The 21,948-nt window shown below is 32.3% G+C and overlaps 3 protein-coding genes and 1 long non-coding RNA gene across 4 annotated transcripts; all 4 read left to right on the top strand.

Annotated features, from left to right (window-relative positions):
- The first annotated feature begins 292 nt into the window (after positions 1-292).
- Positions 293-1,660, top strand: LOC107367594 (uncharacterized UDP-glucosyltransferase YjiC-like). Its single transcript, NM_001323161.1, is given in 2 exon segments — positions 293-342; positions 400-1,660. Coding segments are annotated over 2 exon segments (1,311 nt in total).
- A 3,646-nt stretch (positions 1,661-5,306) lies between these two features.
- Positions 5,307-6,684, top strand: LOC107367426 (uncharacterized UDP-glucosyltransferase YdhE-like). The gene is given in 2 exon segments (NM_001323152.1): positions 5,307-5,353; positions 5,418-6,684. Coding segments are annotated over 2 exon segments (1,314 nt in total).
- A 3,460-nt stretch (positions 6,685-10,144) lies between these two features.
- LOC149094171 (uncharacterized) lies at positions 10,145-12,026 on the top strand. Its single transcript, XM_089267429.1, has 4 exons — positions 10,145-10,531; positions 10,593-10,646; positions 10,736-11,080; positions 11,154-12,026. The coding sequence occupies exons 1-4, from the start codon at positions 10,169-10,171 to the stop codon at positions 12,024-12,026; spliced, it is 1,635 nt and encodes a 544-aa protein (XP_089123555.1). The 5' UTR covers positions 10,145-10,168.
- Positions 12,027-12,653: 627 nt separating this feature from the next.
- LOC112539440 (uncharacterized) lies at positions 12,654-16,246 on the top strand. Its single transcript, XR_003083288.2, has 2 exons — positions 12,654-14,515; positions 14,687-16,246. It is a non-coding gene; the product is annotated as an uncharacterized LOC112539440 (long non-coding RNA).
- The last annotated feature ends 5,702 nt before the right edge of the window (positions 16,247-21,948 follow it).

The raw sequence follows: 21,948 nt of genomic DNA, 5'->3' as shown, positions 1-21,948 counted from the left end.
TGTATCAGATGTAGATAATCATGGATAACTAATTAGTAATTACATTTTGATTTCCATGATTTTCCTCACGTAATACATCAATGAGTAACAAATCACTCATTTATTACAAATGATAATCTAACTTTTGTGTTGTCTAGACAACACAAATTTTCCGATTTCACCTAAAAGTTTGCCAAGTTGCTTTCAAACCAGTTTCTAAACTTGATTTGCCAACAAATATTGACAGAACCAAATATTCAACTTCTACCATTCACCACCAACACCTTAACCTGTGTTTCAAAACTCAACAGCCATGGATGATGCTAACAAGCCACTCAAGATATTGATGACATCAATGATCGAGTAAGTATTACATAAAGATGGTTGAGTTTCAAAAGGTAATAACAATTTCTTCTACAGTTTTGGTCATCTCAACTCGTGTCTAGGAATTGGTTACCTTTTGGTTAAACGTGGTCATCAAGTGTATCTCGCTCATTTCCCAAAGAACAAGTCAATCATTGAAAAACAAGGAATAAAATTCATTTCACTTTATGATTATGCCGATGAAGGTGCACAGTTGAGTGATGCCGTACCTCGAAGTTCAAGCAATTTTAAGCCTCGTTTTGAGCGGTCATTGAAAATGGATCCACTTGAGGCTCTCAAAGAACAGATTGCAACTGGTTCCATCAATACTGGTTTTGTCAACATCCTTGAAAGATACAAAGCTGAAAATGTTGTTATGCACAAAATTGTTGATCAACTAAAGCCAGACATTTGTCTCTGTGATTACCTTTACCCTTTACCCTGGATGTTCACAGTCGACTGTCCAGTTATACCAGTCAAGTCAACCAATCCAGTCGGTCTTTACCGCGGTCCACCATCAAACTCGGGATATTCTGTTAAAGATTCAACAGAGCTTTGGGACGAGTTTAAAGCTCTCAATGAAAAAGTAAACCAGCCAATTTTGGATAAGGTTAATGAAATTTTTCAACTATTCAATGTTCAATTTATCCACCGAGATCATGTTAAATACTTTGGAATCTACATCTATCCTGGCCCATTGGATTACCATGAATTGGCTCCACCAAAAGAGAAGTGGGTTCGACTTGATTCAGCTTTACGAGAACATGATGCAACTGAGTTTGAGTTACCAGAGAAACTGAAAGATAAACCAGGAAAATTGATTTACATCTCAATGGGAACTTTGATCTCAGCTGTAACTGAGCTACTAACCATGATATTGACTCCATTGGCCAACTCACCTCATCGTTTCATCGTCTCAACAGGCCCTAATGGTGATTCGATTAAGCTTCATGATAACATGTGGGGAGACAAGTTTGTCGATCAAGTTGCTCTTTTACCCAAAGTTGATCTATTCATAACTCATGGAGGAAGCAATTCGCTGATTGAAAGCTTAACCGCTGGTAAACCATTGATAGTCATTCCTCAATTCGGTGATCAACCGGACAATGCACAACGAGTAGCTGATCTTGGTTTAGGTGTGAGGTTAAACTTGCATGAATTTAGTGGTGAGAAGTTACTCAAAGCGATAGAAGATGTGCTCAACAATAAAGAGATTCATTTAAATGTCGCTAGAGTGAGTGAAGAGCTGAAAAAATCTGGTTCAAAAGAAAAAGTTGTTACGCTTATTGAAAAACTTGCTCGAAACAAAAGACTTTGAATTCCAATCCATGCAATATATAAAGTTAAAACCTCAAATTTTTGTGTAAAAATTGTAACTGCACGGAAAGGATTCTAAGGGAAATTTTTGCACAGACTGAAACCCACGATTGAATTACATGTCCGAAAAATAGTCAGAGATTAATCAGAATTCAGGTTATTGGGAAATTCACGTTTAAACAGGGTATGGAAAAAATGCAGAATTCGTATTTTGTATTAATAGCATTGTGTTTGGGGGAAAAACTTTTTGGTTATTTAATTTACTTGTTTAGGTTTAGTTAATTTCACTCATAGTATTAGCTGTAATAAGTCATCTAAGAAAAATTTATTTGTATTGGTTTTTCGGACGAAATGTTTTTTCTGGTTTTGTTCAAACCAGAAAAAAGCAGCTCCAACGAAAAAATTTATACGAAAGCCCTGATTATACTTCATTCCCTAAGAAATAGGAAGCCTAACTTCAGAGTTCAGATTTACAAGAAATGCACCACAATTTTTCTTGAAGGCAAAATTCAGAATCTGTATTGAATGACTTTGTATGAGGGGAAAAAACTTTTTTGTTGTTCAAGTTGATGCTTGTATGTTGGACCATAATTTTATGTAAAACTTTGTCTTTCGTGTTAACAGTTTGGTAAGGAAATCTGGTACCTCAACTGCCCAAAAGGAGATCTATCAATATTGCTAAGCTACAAGAAATAATAATTGAAAATTGTATTTAATTGTCAAGCTAAGCTTTAATTGAAAGTGTTGATATGTTTTTGCAGAGTTTCAACTCATGCCTTTAAGGGCTGAGGAAATATATGGAATAAGAATGAAAAATGTGAATTCTTGACTGATTCTTGATATTTTGGGATATTTTGAAAGCAACATTGGTAAATGTGTTCTATGGAAAGATTGTCCTCAATCCAACAGCAACAGTTATCAATAACAAAAGTGTGAGTTCAATTACATTTTTGGTAAGGAAATCTGGTACCTCAACTGCCCAAAAGGTGAACTATCAATATGGATAAGCTGCAAGAAACAGTGATTGAAAATTGTCTTTGGTTGCTTCATTTACAAGCGAACTTCAAGTCAGTCGAACAAATCAATTTCCTTTACCTGAAACTTTCTTTGCAATGAGCAATGTTAGAAAATTTAATTTGTGTGCTAGCTTCAAGGTGAGGCTTGAATCGAGTTGCGGTTTGCCAATTATTCGGTCAATTCGATGATAATAATGAAGTATCATAATATTAATAAATACTGATGCGCATTTTATTTGGAATGAAAAAGAGTAGATTAAGTTTCTCTGTGAAACATTATTCCTTCGACATTATCCAGATGAAAAGTTGGTTGGCCCAGCATCCAAGAGCCTCCTTTATCCGGTCCATTAAAACATAATGAAAGTTTTATCAAACTTTTATAAAATGGTAAATATGAACAATTTTACAGTTATTGTAGCTCTCAACTGATGATTCAAACACTTGATTTGAATATTTGTATTGACTTCATTACTCTTTGCTGAATAAACTTAATTAAAAAACAAAAAAACGTGTTAGTCATAAATCAAGAAACAAAACACGTCAATTAAAATATCTTCAAAAACAATACTCATGTCTGACGATTGCAATTGAAATGCAAAAAAATTTTTCTGAGAAATTCAGATTCAATGGCTAACCTAGAGATTAAAAAGCATAAATCAGTTATGTATTATTATTTATATTTCTAGTGAGACTGATGAACTTGCAAAACATTTTATAACTACGCTCAGACAATTAATCTTGCGATTTCATTTGAAAATTTAATGCTAGTGTTTAGATGAGTTTTTTCACAAAAAAACACAACACACCACAAACATATTGTAAAATTCATGAGACAATTGGGCAAATATTGGTATGACATTTAAAGACTGTTGTATTAATGTTTAATATTTAATGTTATGTCATATATTTCCTAAGCCCTTAAAGGCATGAGTTGAAACTCTGCAAAAACATATCAACACTTTCAATTAAAGCTTAGCTTGACAATTAAACACAATTTTCAATTATTATTTCTTGTAGCTTAGCGATATTGATAGATCATTTTTGGGCAGTTGAGGTACCAGATTTCCTTACCAAACTGTTAACACGAAAGACAAAGTTTTACATAAAATTATGGTCCAACATACAAGCATCAACTTGAACAACAAAAAAGTTTTTTCCCCTCATACAAAGTCATTCAATACAGATTCTGAATTTTGCCTTCAAGAAAAATTGTGGTGCATTTCTTGTAAATCTGAACTCTGAAGTTAGGCTTCCTATTTCTTAGGGTATGAAGTATAATCAGGGCTTTCGTATAAATTTTTTCGTTGGAGCTGCTTTTTTCTGGTTTGAACAAAATCCTTTCCGTGCAGTTACAATTTTTACACAAAAATTTGAGGTTATAACTTTATATATTGCATGGATTGGAATTCAAAGTCTTTTGTTTCGAGCAAGTTTTTCAATAAGCGTAACAACTTTATCTTTTGTATCTGGTAAACCATTGCTAGTTATTCCGCAATTCGGTGATCAACTAGATAATGCTCAGCGGATAGTTGATCTTTGCTTAGGCGTAAGGATAAACTTGCATGAATTTAGTGATGAGAAGTTACTAAAAGCCATTGAAGATGTGCTCAATAATAAAGAGAATCATTTAAATGTCGCTCGAGTGAGGGAAGAGCTGAAAAAATCTGATTCAAAAGAAAAAGTTGTTACGCTTAGCGAAAAACTTGCTCGAACCTGAATATCACCAATTTAACAAGTCATTTGCACTCATTTTGTAACTGTTACTTAATAAAATCCATTACTGTGAGGTTAATGAGGTTAATAAAGGGTGTTAAGGTTTATTTCTTGCAAAGTAGGAAAAGGTAAAAGCGATCTTATCTGACAAACAAAAAATTCAAATTAAGTTTTTTCTGTGATTATAAGTGATTTTACTAGATTCTCGATTCGTATGAATTAAAGATTCAACATTCGATTGAGATTTTCCAAGTCAAGAATCATCCATGATCTTGTGCCGTCATTATTATTTACTTTACCTGATCTTGACTTATTTCTAAAAACTTTGTGTTCATTGGGTATCTTCTCATTCAGGAACAATTAAGCTGAATTGATTCTGCTAAAAAATGGGACCCTGGGACTTTTTTTGTTTTCAATAAGCATAAAAACTGAGTCCATTAGTGCTATTAACGAATTTCTTTAAAAAATTTCGGGAAAATCGAGGTCAAATTTGAGATTTCAAACGACTTTTTTATAGTAGTTGAGCCAGATTTTCATCAACTCATTTTTTGTGGTTTATCTTAAGATGACCAGCTAGAAATTGCACTTACTTCGGGAAATAAAATTTTCTGCTTATTTACAAGAAGCTTATATTTTTATCTTATATTTTCATATCTTATATATTTTTCGGCGTTGAAATAAAGCCTCCTCTTGCGACTTTGGACTGTTTCTGTAACATTGTATAACATAGTTTATTTCATTTCTAACTAAAAACCCTGAAATTTATCTAATCCAAATTATTATCCCTGCGATAGGATTAGTATTTTTTTGCTTAATCTTTAAGCGCCTAGTTTTTAGGCGTTTGGCTTAGTTTTATATCAACTATATAAGACTTATTTTTCATTTTATTCAGTTGTATTCGGGTGAAATCAAACGAAAATGGAAGAAAAAAGTTCATTAAAAGTTTTGATAACTTCAATGATTGGGTAAGTAAATGCTAAGTCTTTGATTAATTTATTCGTCTATTAAATTTTTCCTCTATTTTCTCAGCATTGGCCATTTGAATGCATGCATTGGAATTGGTTCGCTTCTTCGTAAACGCGGTCACCAAGTTTACTATGCCTATTTTGATGAATACAAGAAAACTATTGAAAAGAATGGATTTCATTACATCTCATTGTGTGAATATAATGATAAAAATTATCCCATGAAGACTGGAATGCCACCCAATCTTACTGAAGTATTTGAAAAACAGTTTGAGAAGACTCGTAGACTTTCAAGTTTGGACATTTTGAAGGAGTCTGTGAAACCTGGGTCCGGTGATGATGAGGTGTGTGCTTTCATATTTGAATCTGCTAAAGGTGAGAACTGTGCAATGTTGAACATCATTGAGAAGATAAAGCCTGATGTCTGTTTAGCTGATTATCTTTTGTCTATGCCTTGGATGGTCAAAGCTTCATGTCCAGCGATTCCTATTATATCGTCATCACCGCTTGATCTGTATAGTGGTCCGCCAGCAGGCTCTGGATATTCAGTACATGATCCACCTGAACTTTGGTCTGAGTACCGTGAGTTGAAGGAAGAGTTTGAAAAGAATTTTGAAGTAAAAGCAAAGGAATTGTACACATTGTTTGATGTTGAATTCAAATCACAGCTTTATGCAAAGCAGCTAGGAATTTACATTTTCCCTGGTCCATTGGATTATCATGAATTGGGTCCACCAAAAGAAAACTGGGTTCGTCTTGACTCATCCATTCGAGCACCAGAAACAGCGAACTTTGAAATACCAGAGAAACTTAAAGATAAACCAGGAAAATTGATTTATGTCTCAATGGGATCACTGGCTTCATCTGTAACTGAATTACTAACCATGATATTAAACCCATTGGCTAACTCACCTCATCGTTTCATCGTGTCGACTGGCATTAATGGTGATTCAATAAAACTGCACGATAACATGTGGGGAGACAAATTTATCAATCAACTTGCTCTTTTACCCAAAGTGGATCTATTCATAACTCATGGAGGAACCAATTCTTTGATTGAAGGACTAGCTGTTGGTAAACCATTAATAGTCATTCCTCAATTCGGTGACCAACTAGATAATGCACAACGAATAGCTGATCTTGGTTTAGGTGTGAGGTTAAACTTGCATGAATTTAGTGATGAGAAGTTACTGAAAGCCATTGAAGATGTGCTCAACAATAAAGAGATTCATTCAAATGTTGCTAGAGTGAGTGAAGAGCTGAAAAAATCTGATTCAAGAGATAAAGTTATCTCGCTCATTGAACAACTGGCTCGAAATAAATCACTTTGAATATTAACACAATGTATTTCAATTTACAATAATTTTGTTTTAACTCAATGCCACCAGAATTTATTAAATTAAAACATATTGCATTAAAAAATATGAAATTTTTTTATATTAATGATTAGAATCTATTAATTCGAATAAATCGATTAAATTTCGAAGATTAACTTCCATGTTTCAATCACATGTTACTTTATGTTCATGGAACGTGAATATTTTTCCTAATCTTGTATAACACAACAAACACAATAAAGCAAAGTGCCAACTCTTAACTCGAAAATTTTTCTCACTTTACTCTTTTTGAAACTTTCCAGAATTGATTTCCATGTTTGTTTATAGCCAATCATTGGCCTCAGTTGTTAATACAAATGAAATTGATTCTTGTCTCAATTGAGGAAACGCAGCGAAAGAATGAAAATATTTTAATAATCCCAATTGATAATCTGATTCATAACTCATGGAGGAACCAATTCGCTGATTGAAGGGCTAGTTGTTGGTAAACCATTGATAGTCATTCCTCAATTCGGTGACCAACTAGATAATGCACAACGAATAGCTGATCTTGGTTTAGGTGTGAGGTTGAACTTGCATGAATTTAGTGATGAGAAGTTACTGAAAGCCATTCCCGAGTAAAAATAAGATGTGTGTCGCACTTGAAGGAAAGAATAAATGATATGGAATACTTATAACCGATATAGATATTCTTCGTTCAAAGACAAGATTCGTAATACAATCTTAGAAATTAATACAGATCTTTAGTTTCTTTTCTTAATGGCCGATTGATGATAGATTTAAAATATTTTCAAATGCTGTAGAATATTCAAATTGCTTTTTTATTGATTGAAAATTTTTACATGAAAGATAAATCGCAGGTTTATGTTTTTTAGTAATAGATGCATCTAGCTTTGATCATTGAGTTTTGTCAATAAGAAAAAAAGAAAGATGTTGGGTCGATACAGCGTTTCAAAATGGAAATGATACAATATCGATTAATACACCACGACAGTAGTTACATGATGTAGGTCCGATATAAAGTAGTTTTTCAGATATTTCTGTGGCATCGATCAGTCGATGACTTGGGCTGATTGCGCCAATCTTATTGAAACCTTTTAAAGTACAACTCTGACCTGTTTTGGAATTCTTATATTTTATCTCCGATACTCTCAGGATTTGTACTAAAACTTTGATTAATTTAGTTTCTATATCAACGATACATAAAATTTTTCCAAATCTAATACAGTTATTGTCACGAAATTTAATGTAACAATCTTCGGTTTTTATCGATGTAGTACCGATATAGCTTCGATATAAAGTACTACCATGTTTTAAATTTCGATACGTTTTAAGTTCTTTATCTTGGAACTGAGTGAAGAAACGTCGATATATCGTCGGTACATGCTGTTTACTTGAACCTGTTACTATCCAAAAATTTTCGGAGCGCTTGATCCCAGTCAAACTTGTGTAAAGTTCTGCTATTTCGCCGTTAAGGTTTAATGAATTTTTATCGAGAAAATCAATCAGACTCAATCTCATGCTTATGTTGTTCATTATCTGACTTGAAACACGATAAAATGAATGCTGTTTTCTCTTGAGAAATCCATAAAAAGTTTCTGGGTTGTAAGCTGAGTAAAAAGTTGGTGGGCCATAATTCTTTATCGAATCTGAAATCGTATGCAATAAATGAAAATTGATTGTCAAGAATCTATTAGAGAAAATTGAGGAAAAAATTTCACTGAAATAGTTTAGATTTTTCTTTATCGATGCTATATCACAATCGCTTATCACTCTACGATTTGCTTTCCGTATAGCGTCCACAAATGTGTAAATCATTTCAACTACTTTTGCAGACATGAAGTCACGAGCAACAACAGGTAAATAATATAAAATGAACATATGGAAGTCTTTAGCTTTCCATTGTTTCCAATCAGAAAGTCTCTTGGGCGCTTCATGGAATTCTGTCGGTGGTTTAATTTTGATTAAGCGCTCTTGAATACTCGCTCAAAACCTTTTTAAGCTTAAATTATTCGCTACATCGTCGCAAAAGAAAAGTAAATTTACCAATGTTTTACATACGCCTTCATCTACCGTATGCATTAAATCAACAGGAAAACTTTCAATCATGTCAAATCCTTCAACACAAGTTAATGGTGATTTTTTTGCTATGCCGTTGATACAGCGGCCTGATTGAGACAGTGTTAGCAATTGATGAGAAATTTGCATGATTTCTTTTCCTGATGCGATTGAAAGGAATGAATGGATAGTATCTATGTATCGGTGAATCAAGCTGTAGACTCTGCGTGATACATTTTGGACATCCCATGATCGCGTTATGATTTTTCATTCCCATTAACCAAGATTTTGCTGGTGTGTCGGCGATAAATCCACACAAAAAGACTTTAGAGTTTGTTTGTGTACCATTGATATGCTGTATCTCAATGCCATTTTCATTAAGTCTTGCTATATCTTCGATGAAGTTTTCTAGAAAAAACTCCACTTTAGGTTTACTTCTGCCATACCATAAATAACAGACAATTGGATTTTTATACCTCACATCAGCGTGAAGCTCATTAATATAAAACATTATCGGCCACAAACTTTTGAGTGTCTTATGCGGAAGACAAACTCCATCAGTAGCAGCGGTTACCGTTATTGCATCGCTATATCTATTCTTTACGTTTTTTATTATTTTTCCATCAATAATGTCTTTTATGCTGCTAGATTGGCTTCTATTTGATGATATAATAAAATTACTATAGCAGCGAAGTATCATTTCAATCTGTTCTTTGATTGGCAGCTTAATCATGAAGCGTTCGTTCTTCACTTGGTTTCGAACATTTACAGACTTTCCACATCTGCAATCAAGGAAAAGAAAGTCTTTCATTTGATCCTGTGATATACCACCGATGAACCTTCCACATTCGCATTCCAAATAGTAGAGATTATTAAGCTTCTCATTTTGCATGACTTGATAACACTTATGTAATGTATTAGGAATATTTTCGTTGTATGTCCGCAAAATCGATAAAATCGATACAAATGTAGCGTTCGAAATGTTCTTGCAGATCTTTAATAAGAATAAATGAGCAATATCTCGTTTCGTTCGATATGCCGGTGATGTGTCATTGATTGTTTGCAATTCAACTTGGCTTAATGAGTCGTTATTATTCGAATCTTCTTGCAAACTTTCATTGTTAATCGATTCTGTAATGTTGATGTTGCATGGATTAGATCGACATCTTTTCTTTAATACAGCGCCGGTGTTACAGATATTTGCATTTCTTTTTTGTCCACGTCTCTTTCGACACATCGCCGATATATCCCATATACAATACTCTCGATAAATATGTTGCCGACATACAGCGGACACAAAAGTATATGTGCTGCCACCTGCAGGACGTTACCATAGAAACGAGATAAAGAACATGTGAGAATAATTTTTTTCACTTCACTTCTATTTTCCCCTTGTATCACTTCACTTCAATTGTTAATAATGGCTTCTTCCGACCCTTATTATTTTCTTATTTCCTTTAAAAATGGATCTTATACTTGTTTAAAAAGTCGATATATTGATGTTAAAAACCATAACAAGCTTTATAAATTAGTGAAAATGGAAAAAAAGGTTTCAGTTAAAGTTAAAACGCCGAATTTTTTCTTCTATGGGATCGCTATACTCACCGAAAAAAATTTTGAAGATTTGAAACAATCGCCGCTTTATGAAGGAATACAACATCAAGTAAAAAGTATCTCTGAAGTCAACCGTGACAATAATGGATACACCTTGGCAGAAATAATGGGATTTCAATTTAAACGCTTCTTTGATGAATATGAAACAGAAACTGAGCTTTCTGATGAGGTAAGTTTTTTATGTCGCCGCTTTATCTTTGATTAGATAATCAAAATTTTTCTTTATCTAGGAAATTCAACCACGAAGGAAAAAAAGAAAGACTTCTGGCGCCGCTACAGATAAGGTAATCTTTTATCTTCATTTTATTCTCTTTAGAGTTTTATAAGATTTAATACTAATTTAATTTACTTTCTATATCGCCGATATATCCAGAAACAGGACGAATCTAAATTCGTCGCTAATACAGAGGATACAGATAAATTTGCGGAGTTAATTGAGAAACAAGTAGCTACTCGATATATGGCTCATGACAAGTTTTCAAAGATTCAAGCTGACTTGAAGAAAAAAGCTCAACAGTTTGGGCCAAGTTTAGATGATTTTATCGGTGAAATAGAGGTTGAAAAACTTGAGGATATGGGAGCTAGACAGGTCTTATATTTCGGCCTTAAATTATCATTTTCAGCATTTATATACGCTGATATGTGCATTAAATTGCTAAAAACACAACCAGGAGGCTATTATTTCAATATACAACCGTCATATCGAGTTGTTGGAGACGTAAGTTTCATTTTTAACATTATATATTGGCAATATATCTAATCATTATTTTATATTTTATACTATTTTACAGCTTCTCATTATCGGTGATACTTGGCCAGTAGAATTTTCTATTGTTACGAAACAAGCTGCAGAGAACAAAAATTTTCTGGAATTTTTTAGAAACCTGATGTATCTTTCTTGCACCCATGCAGAGCTAAAAAATGCTTCATCAACTGGAATCTCTAAAAAGGGAAACAAAGAATTGGTCAAAGTTGATGAAAACAAAATGTCAAAAATATATGACACGAGTTCAGATATATGGGCGATATGCCGTGAGCAAGATTTATCAGACGAATCATTGAGAGCAGCAAAAGCGCAAAGATCCGCTGACTATCAAAAAATCATCCGTGAGACTCTCGCTTATAATCGTGAAACAAAAAAACACACTGAAGCAGAGCTAAATCTACGAGAAAAGTATAAAGATTTTCCAATCTTTTATCCTCGATATAACATTCAAAATGTTTTGGATAACCCTCCTTTTTGGATGAAGGTTTACACCGAGAAAAAGAAACTCATTGATCTAATGATTGGTGCATCTGATTCGTGTCGGAAATATGCAAGTTACATGCAATACTACATGGCCGATACATCAGAGGAATTACAAGGTGACTTTTTGTTAAGCGAGCAAGACGAAGAAAATACCAATGAAGAAGAACCTGGGTCAACTGATACAGCCATTCCATCTTCAAGCAATACAACATCAATAGATAAAGAGAGTGTTCCGAATATTTCATCGATTCCTATTCTTGAGGATGAAAGCTCAGTTGGCTCATTGGTTGACAGTGCAAAGAACTCTCAAGATCCAAAATCAACCAAGAATAAAGCGGGGCCATCCAACAAAAAACCTAACCCTCGCAACAGCACTCAAACGCTCCGCACAAGCAACAGAAACAAATCAAAATAAGATTACACAGAGTCGATATAGCGATTTATTTTCATACTTTCAGTCTTTTTTCATATTAATCTCCGATAAATCATGGTCTAACAAGTTTAAATTTCAAATATTTATCGTTACTTGATCCTAATTGTTGTTTAATTTCATATATTTATCTTTTCTAAATTCAAAAAATAATGTTCTTTAAAAATTTCTATAAGTCAGACACAAGATCTCAAATATCTATTCATTAAAATCTCTATATCACCGAAGTATTATTATCAAAATCACAAATAAAGTTTCAATTCAGAATAATATATCGCTTCTCAATGACTTTTTACATTTTTCTTCACTTCAATATTTGTATTCTGACTTTCTTGTACACTTGGCTTCTCTATCGCGACGATATATCTGAATTCTGAAATTGATCATTTAGTTGCTTCTAAAATCGATACATCGCCGATATAGAATTATCAAATAGAAATATCAAAAAGCATACATTTTATCGAACTTATAAAGGTGATTGATAAATCTTTATAATCTTCAACTACGCTACATCGACTTATAATTCATATGCCACAAACTTTAAATGAATTAAAGAGTTAATTTCCACATATTTTATGTCCGACACATATGACATTTTTACTCGGGTTGAAGATGTGCTCAACAATAAAGAGAATCATTCAAATGTCGCTCGAGTTAGGGAAGAGCTGGAAAAATCTGATTCAAGAGATAAAGTTATTTCTCTTATTGAACAACTGGCTCGAACCAGAATAACACCAATTTAACAAGTCATTTGCACTCATTTTGTAACTGTTACTTAATAAAACCCATTAATGTGAAGCTAATCAATTAACTTCACTTTCTCTTCACTCCTTAAACTTACCAATGGATTCCCTCATTGATTGTAACCTTGATTTTTCCATCAGCCAAAATTAAATCATTGAATCATTTTTTGCTTTTTACAGATCAAATAAGTTAGTTAATTCAGTCTATTTTTATAAGTTTAGTAACCCGAACTTCCGATTGAATTAAGCGTCGAGTTCAAACATATTATAATATTTCAACTCAAAAAAATTAGAAAACTTAATTTGAGTGAAACCAACCAATTTTTTGATTAAAATCTGACAAACTTCGCCTTGATTTGATAAAGTCAAAGGTTCGGCCTGTAAATCATTCAATCATGATTTGAATAAAATGAAATTAATCACAAAACATGCCAGATTTGCTTTTACAATAAACAAATGATCAACAATTCAAATAGCAAAATCACTCAAAATCTGTTTAAATCAAATGGTCTATCAGTCTTATGAAAAATAATCAAGTTGGTTGATCATTAAACTCGGACCAAGAATTGACAATTCATTATCTTTCATTCATTAGGGTCGTGACGACTCTTTTAATGCTATTGTTTAACGATAATTTGGACTTCTTCAGGTAAAAATCTTCCATTACGTCAATTGTCTCATCTTTAATTTTTATTAATGAAATCAAATCAATTTGTCCTTTTATTCATTCAATCCTTTTGTTGTCAATTTACTTTACTATCATTGCGCTTCTAGTATTTAACGGTTCAAATTGATTATCAATATTGTTGGGTTCAATTTTAAGATGTCATTCAATTGATTTTCTGGAAACAATCAAAATTGTTAATTAAAGGATTGTTTATCAACACCTTGAATTGGGTTTAGATGGAAAGTCTGGTGAAGTGAAGGTTAATCAAGCAATGAAGAGATGTATTCTTAATGTACCTTGAATTGTATCCATGTTAAAGCTCTTTTCTAATCAATTGTTGGGAATGATCAACAAATTATTATTGATCAGTTGTTTGAAGGAATAGCAAATCATGATGATTAACAGTCAACACTTCTTTCATCAAATCGCTTTTCCGGCTCAACGTTGTGAATTAATTTGCTGATCAAATGATTAAGCTTTACTTTACTTGATTCATCCTTACTTGTTGATTGTCATCAGTCATTGATAAACTCTGTTTGTTATTTAACATTATACAACCAGGGCGAGTTAGTGAGCCTTAACATTAACCTTTTCTTCTTGTTTCCAATAACCATTGGTTTCCTTTGTTTAACATAATTGTTATTGAACCTTTTTGTTTTTGTTTTTTGATTAACTTTTATATTAACAATGTTGACTAAGAAACTTAATCCAGAATCAGGAAGCTCTGATTATGAGCTGGATGAATTGGAGCCAAGAGACAAAATGTTTCCAATTATCCCTCGAATGGGATCCGTTTTTATGCAAGTGACTAGTTTGCTCTTTAGCTTTTTCTTTTTCGCGCTCATTGTTATACTTCTGCACCAATATCACATGGATAATGATCATCGTCTGCCAGCTTTATACAACTCAACGGCTAAACCTGATTTATTAACAACTATTTTACCATTACCGACAACAACTCTTGTTGATGGTGTTTCCCTTAATCAATCAATTAACTAAACATCAAATTCAGTAAGATTCATCAACCAGAAATGGTCATTTTCATCAAACAGTCTTTTACCGAGGTAAGAATAGCTTTTCCTTTTGTTTCCATTTCATGCTTTTAACAGTTTATAATTGAGCAAAGTGAACACATTATCGACTCTGTAAAATTTAAACTGTGCATTTTAATTAATCTATTTAATTGATTTAACTAGTCATCTAACCGTATTATACACCTTTCTATTTTTTAATAGGCTTGAAATTTTGAAATCAATTTGTGCCTGATATTAGTGAAAAGCAAAGCAGAACTCCCCATTTTAAAGTTGATACATTTACAAGGTGTAATTTAATTGTGCTTATCATGTTAAAGGAATGCTGATATAACAAGGGTAACGACCATGTTTGATGGCGAAAGTTTGAAAAACGTCGTTTAATGGCTGTAAAGTGTTGAGTTAAAAGGGAAAACCAATAAACCAGAGATAGGCAAATGAGACGATCTACATGCTAATGACCACACATTAGGAGGTTAAAGATTTTGCCTTGCGAAAAGACTTTGACTTGTAAATTATTCAAGTTGGTCACAAGTCTTTGCCGTTTTTTTGCCCTTCTCCTCTCAACGCCATTTTCTTGGTAATTAATCAATTGCTTTGGATTGTGATGGCTACCATACATAATGCGTCAAATAACTTATCTTTTGGTTTATGTGTTTGGATACATCAAGTAAAAAGAACCACAAAGACAAAAGGAAAGAAGAAACAAGAAGTCAAGTTTTTGGTCAGTTTTTGAAGATTCCCGTTTGTGCAGCTAAAGGATAACAAAAAATGATAGATTTATATATTTTGCTTCTTATGTTACCAAAAAAGTTGCTCTTTACCATGGTGTAAGCTTACTTTCTCGAGACCGAACAATTTATATCCAGTTTCCTGTAGCTTTAACGTTGCTGTTATTAGTATCATTGTTTTTGTTGATTACGATGGTGATGATCATCTTCCACTACATTATCCTACTTTGTGTTTAAAGTTTACTTGATTTGATGGTTTTACGCTTCAGATGATGGATCCTCTGTTAAATAAAGCTCCTAACATGTGAAGATGCATGAAGAAGGTCAGAAGACCAGAAAACCACCAAGAGTCAACAAAATTTCACACAAAATTGCATTTCAAGCCTTAGTCGTTCTCCATCCTCACCGTTACCATTCTTCATCATCTTCATCATCATCAGCCTTTTCATCTTCATCTTATTCTCGGTCAACTAATCATCTTCTCATACTACTCGAGAAGTTGAAACCACAACATTGTCTCAAAATATTTCCTTTTGTCGTAATGTTGAATGAAAATGTTATTTTGTTTAAGGAGACAAACAAAACGTTAAAAGTAATTGTTGGTTACCACAAGAATTGTTTTATGGTTTAATTATTAACAATGAATATTCCTTGTTAACCAATTTAATTGACTTTACTGTTTATTAACCACAAATATTTGTCAACTTTCTAATTACTATTGTAATTACGTAGTATTTAACTTGCTCAACATTATCTTTGTTTATTCATCATGTTAAATAATTTTCTCTTTTCTCTCATTTTTAACAGATTTACATCATCTTTTACAAGCTTCCGTTTATAATCGCAATTTTAAGTGAGCTTTCCAAGAATCTGTAAAATTAAAAATTACAACTAAAAATTGCATTTTTGTGGTAAATCGCCCTTTTCTTTGATTGTATATTTTATCTCACACGCATTCAATTAACTTAACTCTTTCCAAGGTGCTGTATCAGTCTAATTATTGGTCATTGAAAATTTGACTTCCATATTTGAATTTTATCGGAATCTATTAACAAGTCTCTAAATTCAATCAAAGCAATTTCTGAATGAAATCGCTCAAAATGAATCAAACTCTAAATGTTAGCCGAAAAGGAAAGTTAGACAACGTTAAAGAACGTTAGAAAATGAAATATGAACATTTGCCTGTTCATGGACAAGGAAAATAATAGTTAGTTAATTCCAATAATCAATAGTTTTTGGATAGGAGAAATTTAAGTCTAGGAGTCTGAAATTTAAGCAAAATTTAATTTCAGCTTGATGTCTTTTTTAGTGGAAAATCTTATGATAACTCAATTTTATTTATTATTTTACCTGAATTCTTAGTCTCTAGTCAGTAGGTCAAGTTTTGGCTGATTCAAATCAACTTTGCCAACTATGATAACTAAATTAAATTTACAATCGAGAAATTGAAAAAGGCTGCGAAATCAAGGACAACTAATGCCATCTACATTTACCATAAGGAGTTGCATTTGAGTTGACAATTCTTGAGTCTATCGAATCAAATTGATTATTGTGAATATTTTAAATTTATTGTAACTATTTAGTAGATCAATCAAGCTATAATTTAAAATTTCAGTTTCCCTGAGCTGATCAAATAGGTAATTGATTGTTCCGGGTATAAATTGGTTATAATCATGATACTATTTTTCAAAGCTATTGTTTAATGGTGATCAACTTATCTTCATCAAATTCCTTCGAATGTAACAAATCAATTTTACCATGCATTCAATACTCGACTCTAGTGGTTTAGACTCACACAATAAACTGATTAAAGCTGACTATTGATATTATTGATGGTAAATTTCCAAGCCTTTGTGTTCAACATTGATGATCCCATAATGGGTTTACATGTAATCATAAAAAACTGATTCTTTTCATTTATAGCAAAACGCAATTCCAAGTTTTACCTTATTCTGAGATACAGATTTTTCTTTCAACTTTGGCTAACATTGATTGGCCCAAATTTGAAGACTGCTTTTCATTTGAATTCATATTTGATTGATGCAACAATGATTACGAGCACAAGGCTTGGCAAGAAACTTCATCACATATTTAAACAAGAATGAATTTGCATTAGCCTGATGTTTTGTGAATCATTTAAATGAGATGAAAAGAATCATGCAAATCATTGATTACATTCATGAAGGTTAACATAAATCTCCAATGATATGCGAGATGAATTAACATCTTTAAATGCCAACAAAATGTTTTAGCTAAACAGGCTGGTTAGCTATCAGTCGTGAAAAGATAAATGAAGAAAAATCTGGTAAATATTAGTGTGAGATGCTAATAGCATGGCTTCAGTATATTTGATTCATGGTCCACATGAATCTGAAAAAGTTTGAGATAAAAATACAAGTAACAATTGAAACAAAGCAAAAGAATTGTTACAATTTTTCGATTCGGGGAAAATTGATGACTATAGCTTGGGAATCAGGATTTATCCTGGTAAATATGATTACCTTGAAATGATCAAATTGGGCTCACATTAAATGAGCCACTTGTTTGTCTGAGTTTGAAAGAGCCTTAATCAACAAATTAACTCAATTGAAATAACAAAACTTGAAAAGTTTCTTGATTTGCAAAAGTTGGCAAATCGCATCAACAGATGTCGCACTAGAACTTAAAAGTTAACATTTTGTGATTTTCTTACAGTTTAGTGAATTAAATTTAATTCAGTTATTATAAAATGAGCTTTTTGCTTTTATTTGTGTTCCCTTGTGTCGTTTATTTTATTAATGCGCTATTTCATTACAAAAATTAGCCATTTGAAAAATGAAACTAATAACAATCAAAAAACAAACCCAAGTCTGAAACAAATGTTCTGAAGATTGCTTGTCAAGTTAATTTCAAATGGACTGTAATTGTAAAGGGAAAATTGTTTTGTCTCTACACTTGAACTACCTAAGCTGATTCAAGATGAAATGGGACGATCTTTCTAGTCAAAGAATTAATGGTGAAATTGATAAAAGTGTGAAAAATTAACCTGGAAACAAATCAGGAGCTTTGTTGAATTTTAATTGACACAAATTAATGTAGTAATTATTGTTTTATTTAGTTTTCATATAGAAATAAAATTCTTAACTGATCACAGAAAGGATAAATCTATGTTATTTCATTTAGTGCTTAGTTTACATTCCTTTTCAGTTGTACTTTTCCAACATTTGTTACTTTTTTGAGTTTTTTTGTTTCACTTCCCCTCAAACATGTACCTTATTATAAAGTATATTTACCTTCAGTGTACCTGGTGGATCTGCTCTTCTTAGTCAGATCCTTTTGAGAGAAACCTATTCCTTTGCCTGTAACCAGGTGAAACATTAAACATGACTCGTTATGCATAAATGCTGGATACTTTTGTATTCAATACTTCTTAAACTCTTGCTTGATCGTAACTTTATAACTTTCTTTTAGTTTTCCTTTTTTGGCATTCAAGTGATGCTTTGTTCATTTACAAATAATATTAATCGATAATAAAGAATCAATTGCTAACTGACTAAACCAAAAATGTAACAAAGCTTCAAATATTACCAGCTGAATGAGCAAAGGGAAACTATCGAGTTCAGATTAATTCGACAATGAACTATGAAAAAGGTTCAAAATGCTGTTGAGTTTCCATTGTCCTGACTAAAGACAACTGTCTAATCAAATGATAAAAGAAGAACAGAAAAGTAAAAATGAAGAGTAAATCTGCATCTGAATTCTGAATCACTTGCAACATCCAATATGAATTAAAGTAGAACCAAAGCATCGCTTTAGTTAACACTATAACTTTCATTGGTTATGGACTGAAATGATGAACACAAAATACTGAATAGAATGTTATTCATCGATAACTGTCCAAGTTGTCAAAACGTCTTTTCACTGTCTTTAACCTTTTCAGTTAAAGTTGTCCATTTGAGCATTATTATCATAACCAGAATCGCGAAAAGTGCTATTCCAATATACAATTAAATGTACTTCAATATTGACTATTAAATGCAATATTTAGCATGGATTGAGCAATGAAACCAATTATAAATCTTTGATCAATTATCAAATGAAATGAAATTCAAAGCTGATTAAACAAAAAGTATTTCAAGTTGTATTTGAAGGCGTGATCAGAGGAGGTTCAGGGAGTGGATAAGATCGATTAATTTAAGCTCAATCACTTAATCATCACCATAAGTACCATCATCCACATCAGCCCATATCAATTTACCATTGATCTTAGTACAAGAGATAAACACTAATTTAATCATTAACCATTGAAAGATATAACAAGAATGACAAAAGGCCAACCAGCCTAAAATAACCAGAAAAATCATTCAATTAGATGAGCATTAAATATCCACAGATTCCGTTGATGAAACCCAAACCAGAACCGAAACCGAGACAAATCCAAAACCATTTGAATAAAATTCATTTCAGATTCCAAGTCAATGAATAAGAGAAGAAGAAACACAATGAAAATGCAATAATCAGAACCTTGAGCAAAGGCATTGAAGGCGACTCACAACTGAAAAACAATTTTCTAGATTCTGTCTTATCCTTGACTTTTTTGTTCCTAACTTGTGAACCATTTAAATTGTTGTAAATTGAATCACCTTTTACCAATTTAAAAATGATGAGAACGATGGTGATGATGAAAGATGAAAGATGAACAAGAGAAGTGAAAAAAAACAAGATGATCCTGAAAATTAAATTGATACTAAGTTATAGACGGAATGATGACTGGGCGTGATACAGATAGGAACCTTTATCCTTATCATTATATCAATTTCATTTTTCATGGGCCAATGTTTTGTTCAATTCAATTTCTTATCATTATCAATGGAATCAGACAAAACTTTCTTTTTTCTCAACCATTCTTCTTATTCTTCTGTTGAAAAATTTACCTTGATTTTTGCCTCTTTTCATCTTCTTCTTCATAATCATATTATTGTTTAAACTTTTATAGGTATTTTTGCGTTCAATTTTCTCATCATCATTATCATGAAACTTTAATTTTCAGATCAATATTATGATGATAATGATGATGAATAAATAACTTTATGGTTGAAAGATTTTTGATGAAAGAAACTTGATTATATTAAATTGAGTTTCAAAAAGGGTAATCATGAAACATCGAGAAAAGAAAATTGTTTTTTTTCTCTTTTCGCCATTCCTTGGTTTTTCAACTTTTCAGTTTTTAGGGTCAAAAGTTACGCTAAAATTATCATCATCATCATTATCAAAGGTCTATCATCACCTTAATTTGGTTTATTATTTACATTTCAAGAAATAACAAGAAGAAGAACAAAGAATTTTTGCAAATTTCCTCCAATTTTTATCTTCACCTAATGGTCTAGTTGGCCAATTTGTGGTTCCAAAGGTATTTTACCTGATGATCACTTACTGGCCCAAACCGTTGATTATATGTATCGCTGACCGCTAACGATGTTTAACTAAAATGACCTTTACCTTTACCCACTTTAACCCATATTATTGAATATTAACCCGGATGTTATCAGCCAATTTCAACATCATCATCATCAACATTCCTAGCATTTCAATATTTCCTGTCACAGGAATTGTCATTTGCTGACACATTTCGCAAAAATCATTTCTTTAATATCAAATTATCAATTCGAGATGAGCAAAGAAAATCTTTTTTTTTCTATTTTGTCCTGTTTCTTCTGTTCAAAAGACTGGCATTTGAATCACGATCAGAAGATATTGTTATTTTTTTTCTTGGTGTTACCTGCAATCATCTTTATCTTCATTTCAAGTATAAGTTGTGGGTTACCTTTAGATCTCTTTTTTTGCTGCCTTTCAACTTCTTCTTCTTTATGTTTGTATGATTTTTGTTTAGGAGTTGTTTTTGTTGCTGTTGTTGGCGGAGTGAAGGCAATATTTGACTCAATATATGTGACTGTTGATGATTAGATGAGGCTGACAGAGTATCAATTAACTGCAACTTTTGATTCACAGGCAAATCATATAAACTATAATTTAAGGTTCAGTTAAACATATACTTTTTTTTACTTCAATTGAATGAAGAGCGAGAGAGAGAGAGGAGAAGAAAAAAAACTCTATGTTTAACAAAAATGTGATCCTTCTTTTTTCTTAACCTTTACTTTTCATCCTCATCCCCATTATCATCAACATAATCATCATTCTCATCGTCATTCTCAAACTTTCTGTCTTTTCCTTTTTCAGGCTCAATTTTTGCTCTTGCCAAAGACAAAAGATTCAATGGATTCAGCTTGTCTTTTGTATCCAGTCTACCTTCCATCAAATCTGTTCAGTTTAGAGACAAAAACCAAAATCGAATTGAAATTTACTTTTCCGTAATCATTAATCAGTTTTTTCATCTACAATATACTGGGTCAGAGGATCCATCGCCGATATCAGAGTGGGCAAAGAAATTTGTTCTCATCACGATCAAAAGCTTAAAAAGTCAACCCGACTCACAAGTATCAAATATGAGTGAACTAAAACTATTTTCTTTGTACTTTTATATTTTCCAAAACGTGCTTTTAGCGCTATGAAATGAGGAAAATTGCAAAAACTCTAAATAACGGAAATGGCTTTTCGACCTCTGCTGGCCTCGAATCCTATCTCAATTAATAAAAATGTCTTGAATTGCTCATATTTTCAAGAACACGTTTTCGATATTTGTGGACAAAAAAGTTGTAAGGGGAATCGATTCAGTTATGATCGCTTCATGAGTCGCTT

Source organism: Tetranychus urticae, chromosome 2, assembly GCF_039701765.1.
Source record: "Tetranychus urticae isolate SD_2017Ah chromosome 2, NJAU_TeUrti_SD_1.0, whole genome shotgun sequence".
NCBI lineage: Eukaryota > Metazoa > Arthropoda > Arachnida > Trombidiformes > Tetranychidae > Tetranychus > Tetranychus urticae.
This window is presented reverse-complemented; position numbering and strand designations above follow the sequence as displayed.

Bases quoted from the DNA above. Each gene is read 5' to 3' on its own strand.
- LOC149094171 (XM_089267429.1), top strand. From the start codon at position 10,169: ATGGCTTCTTCCGACCCTTATTATTTTCTTATTTCCTTTAAAAATGGA. The intron at 10,532-10,592 runs GTAAGTTTTTTA...TTCTTTATCTAG, and splicing joins AAACTGAGCTTTCTGATGAG to GAAATTCAACCACGAAGGAA. The intron at 11,081-11,153 runs GTAAGTTTCATT...ACTATTTTACAG, and splicing joins CATATCGAGTTGTTGGAGAC to CTTCTCATTATCGGTGATAC.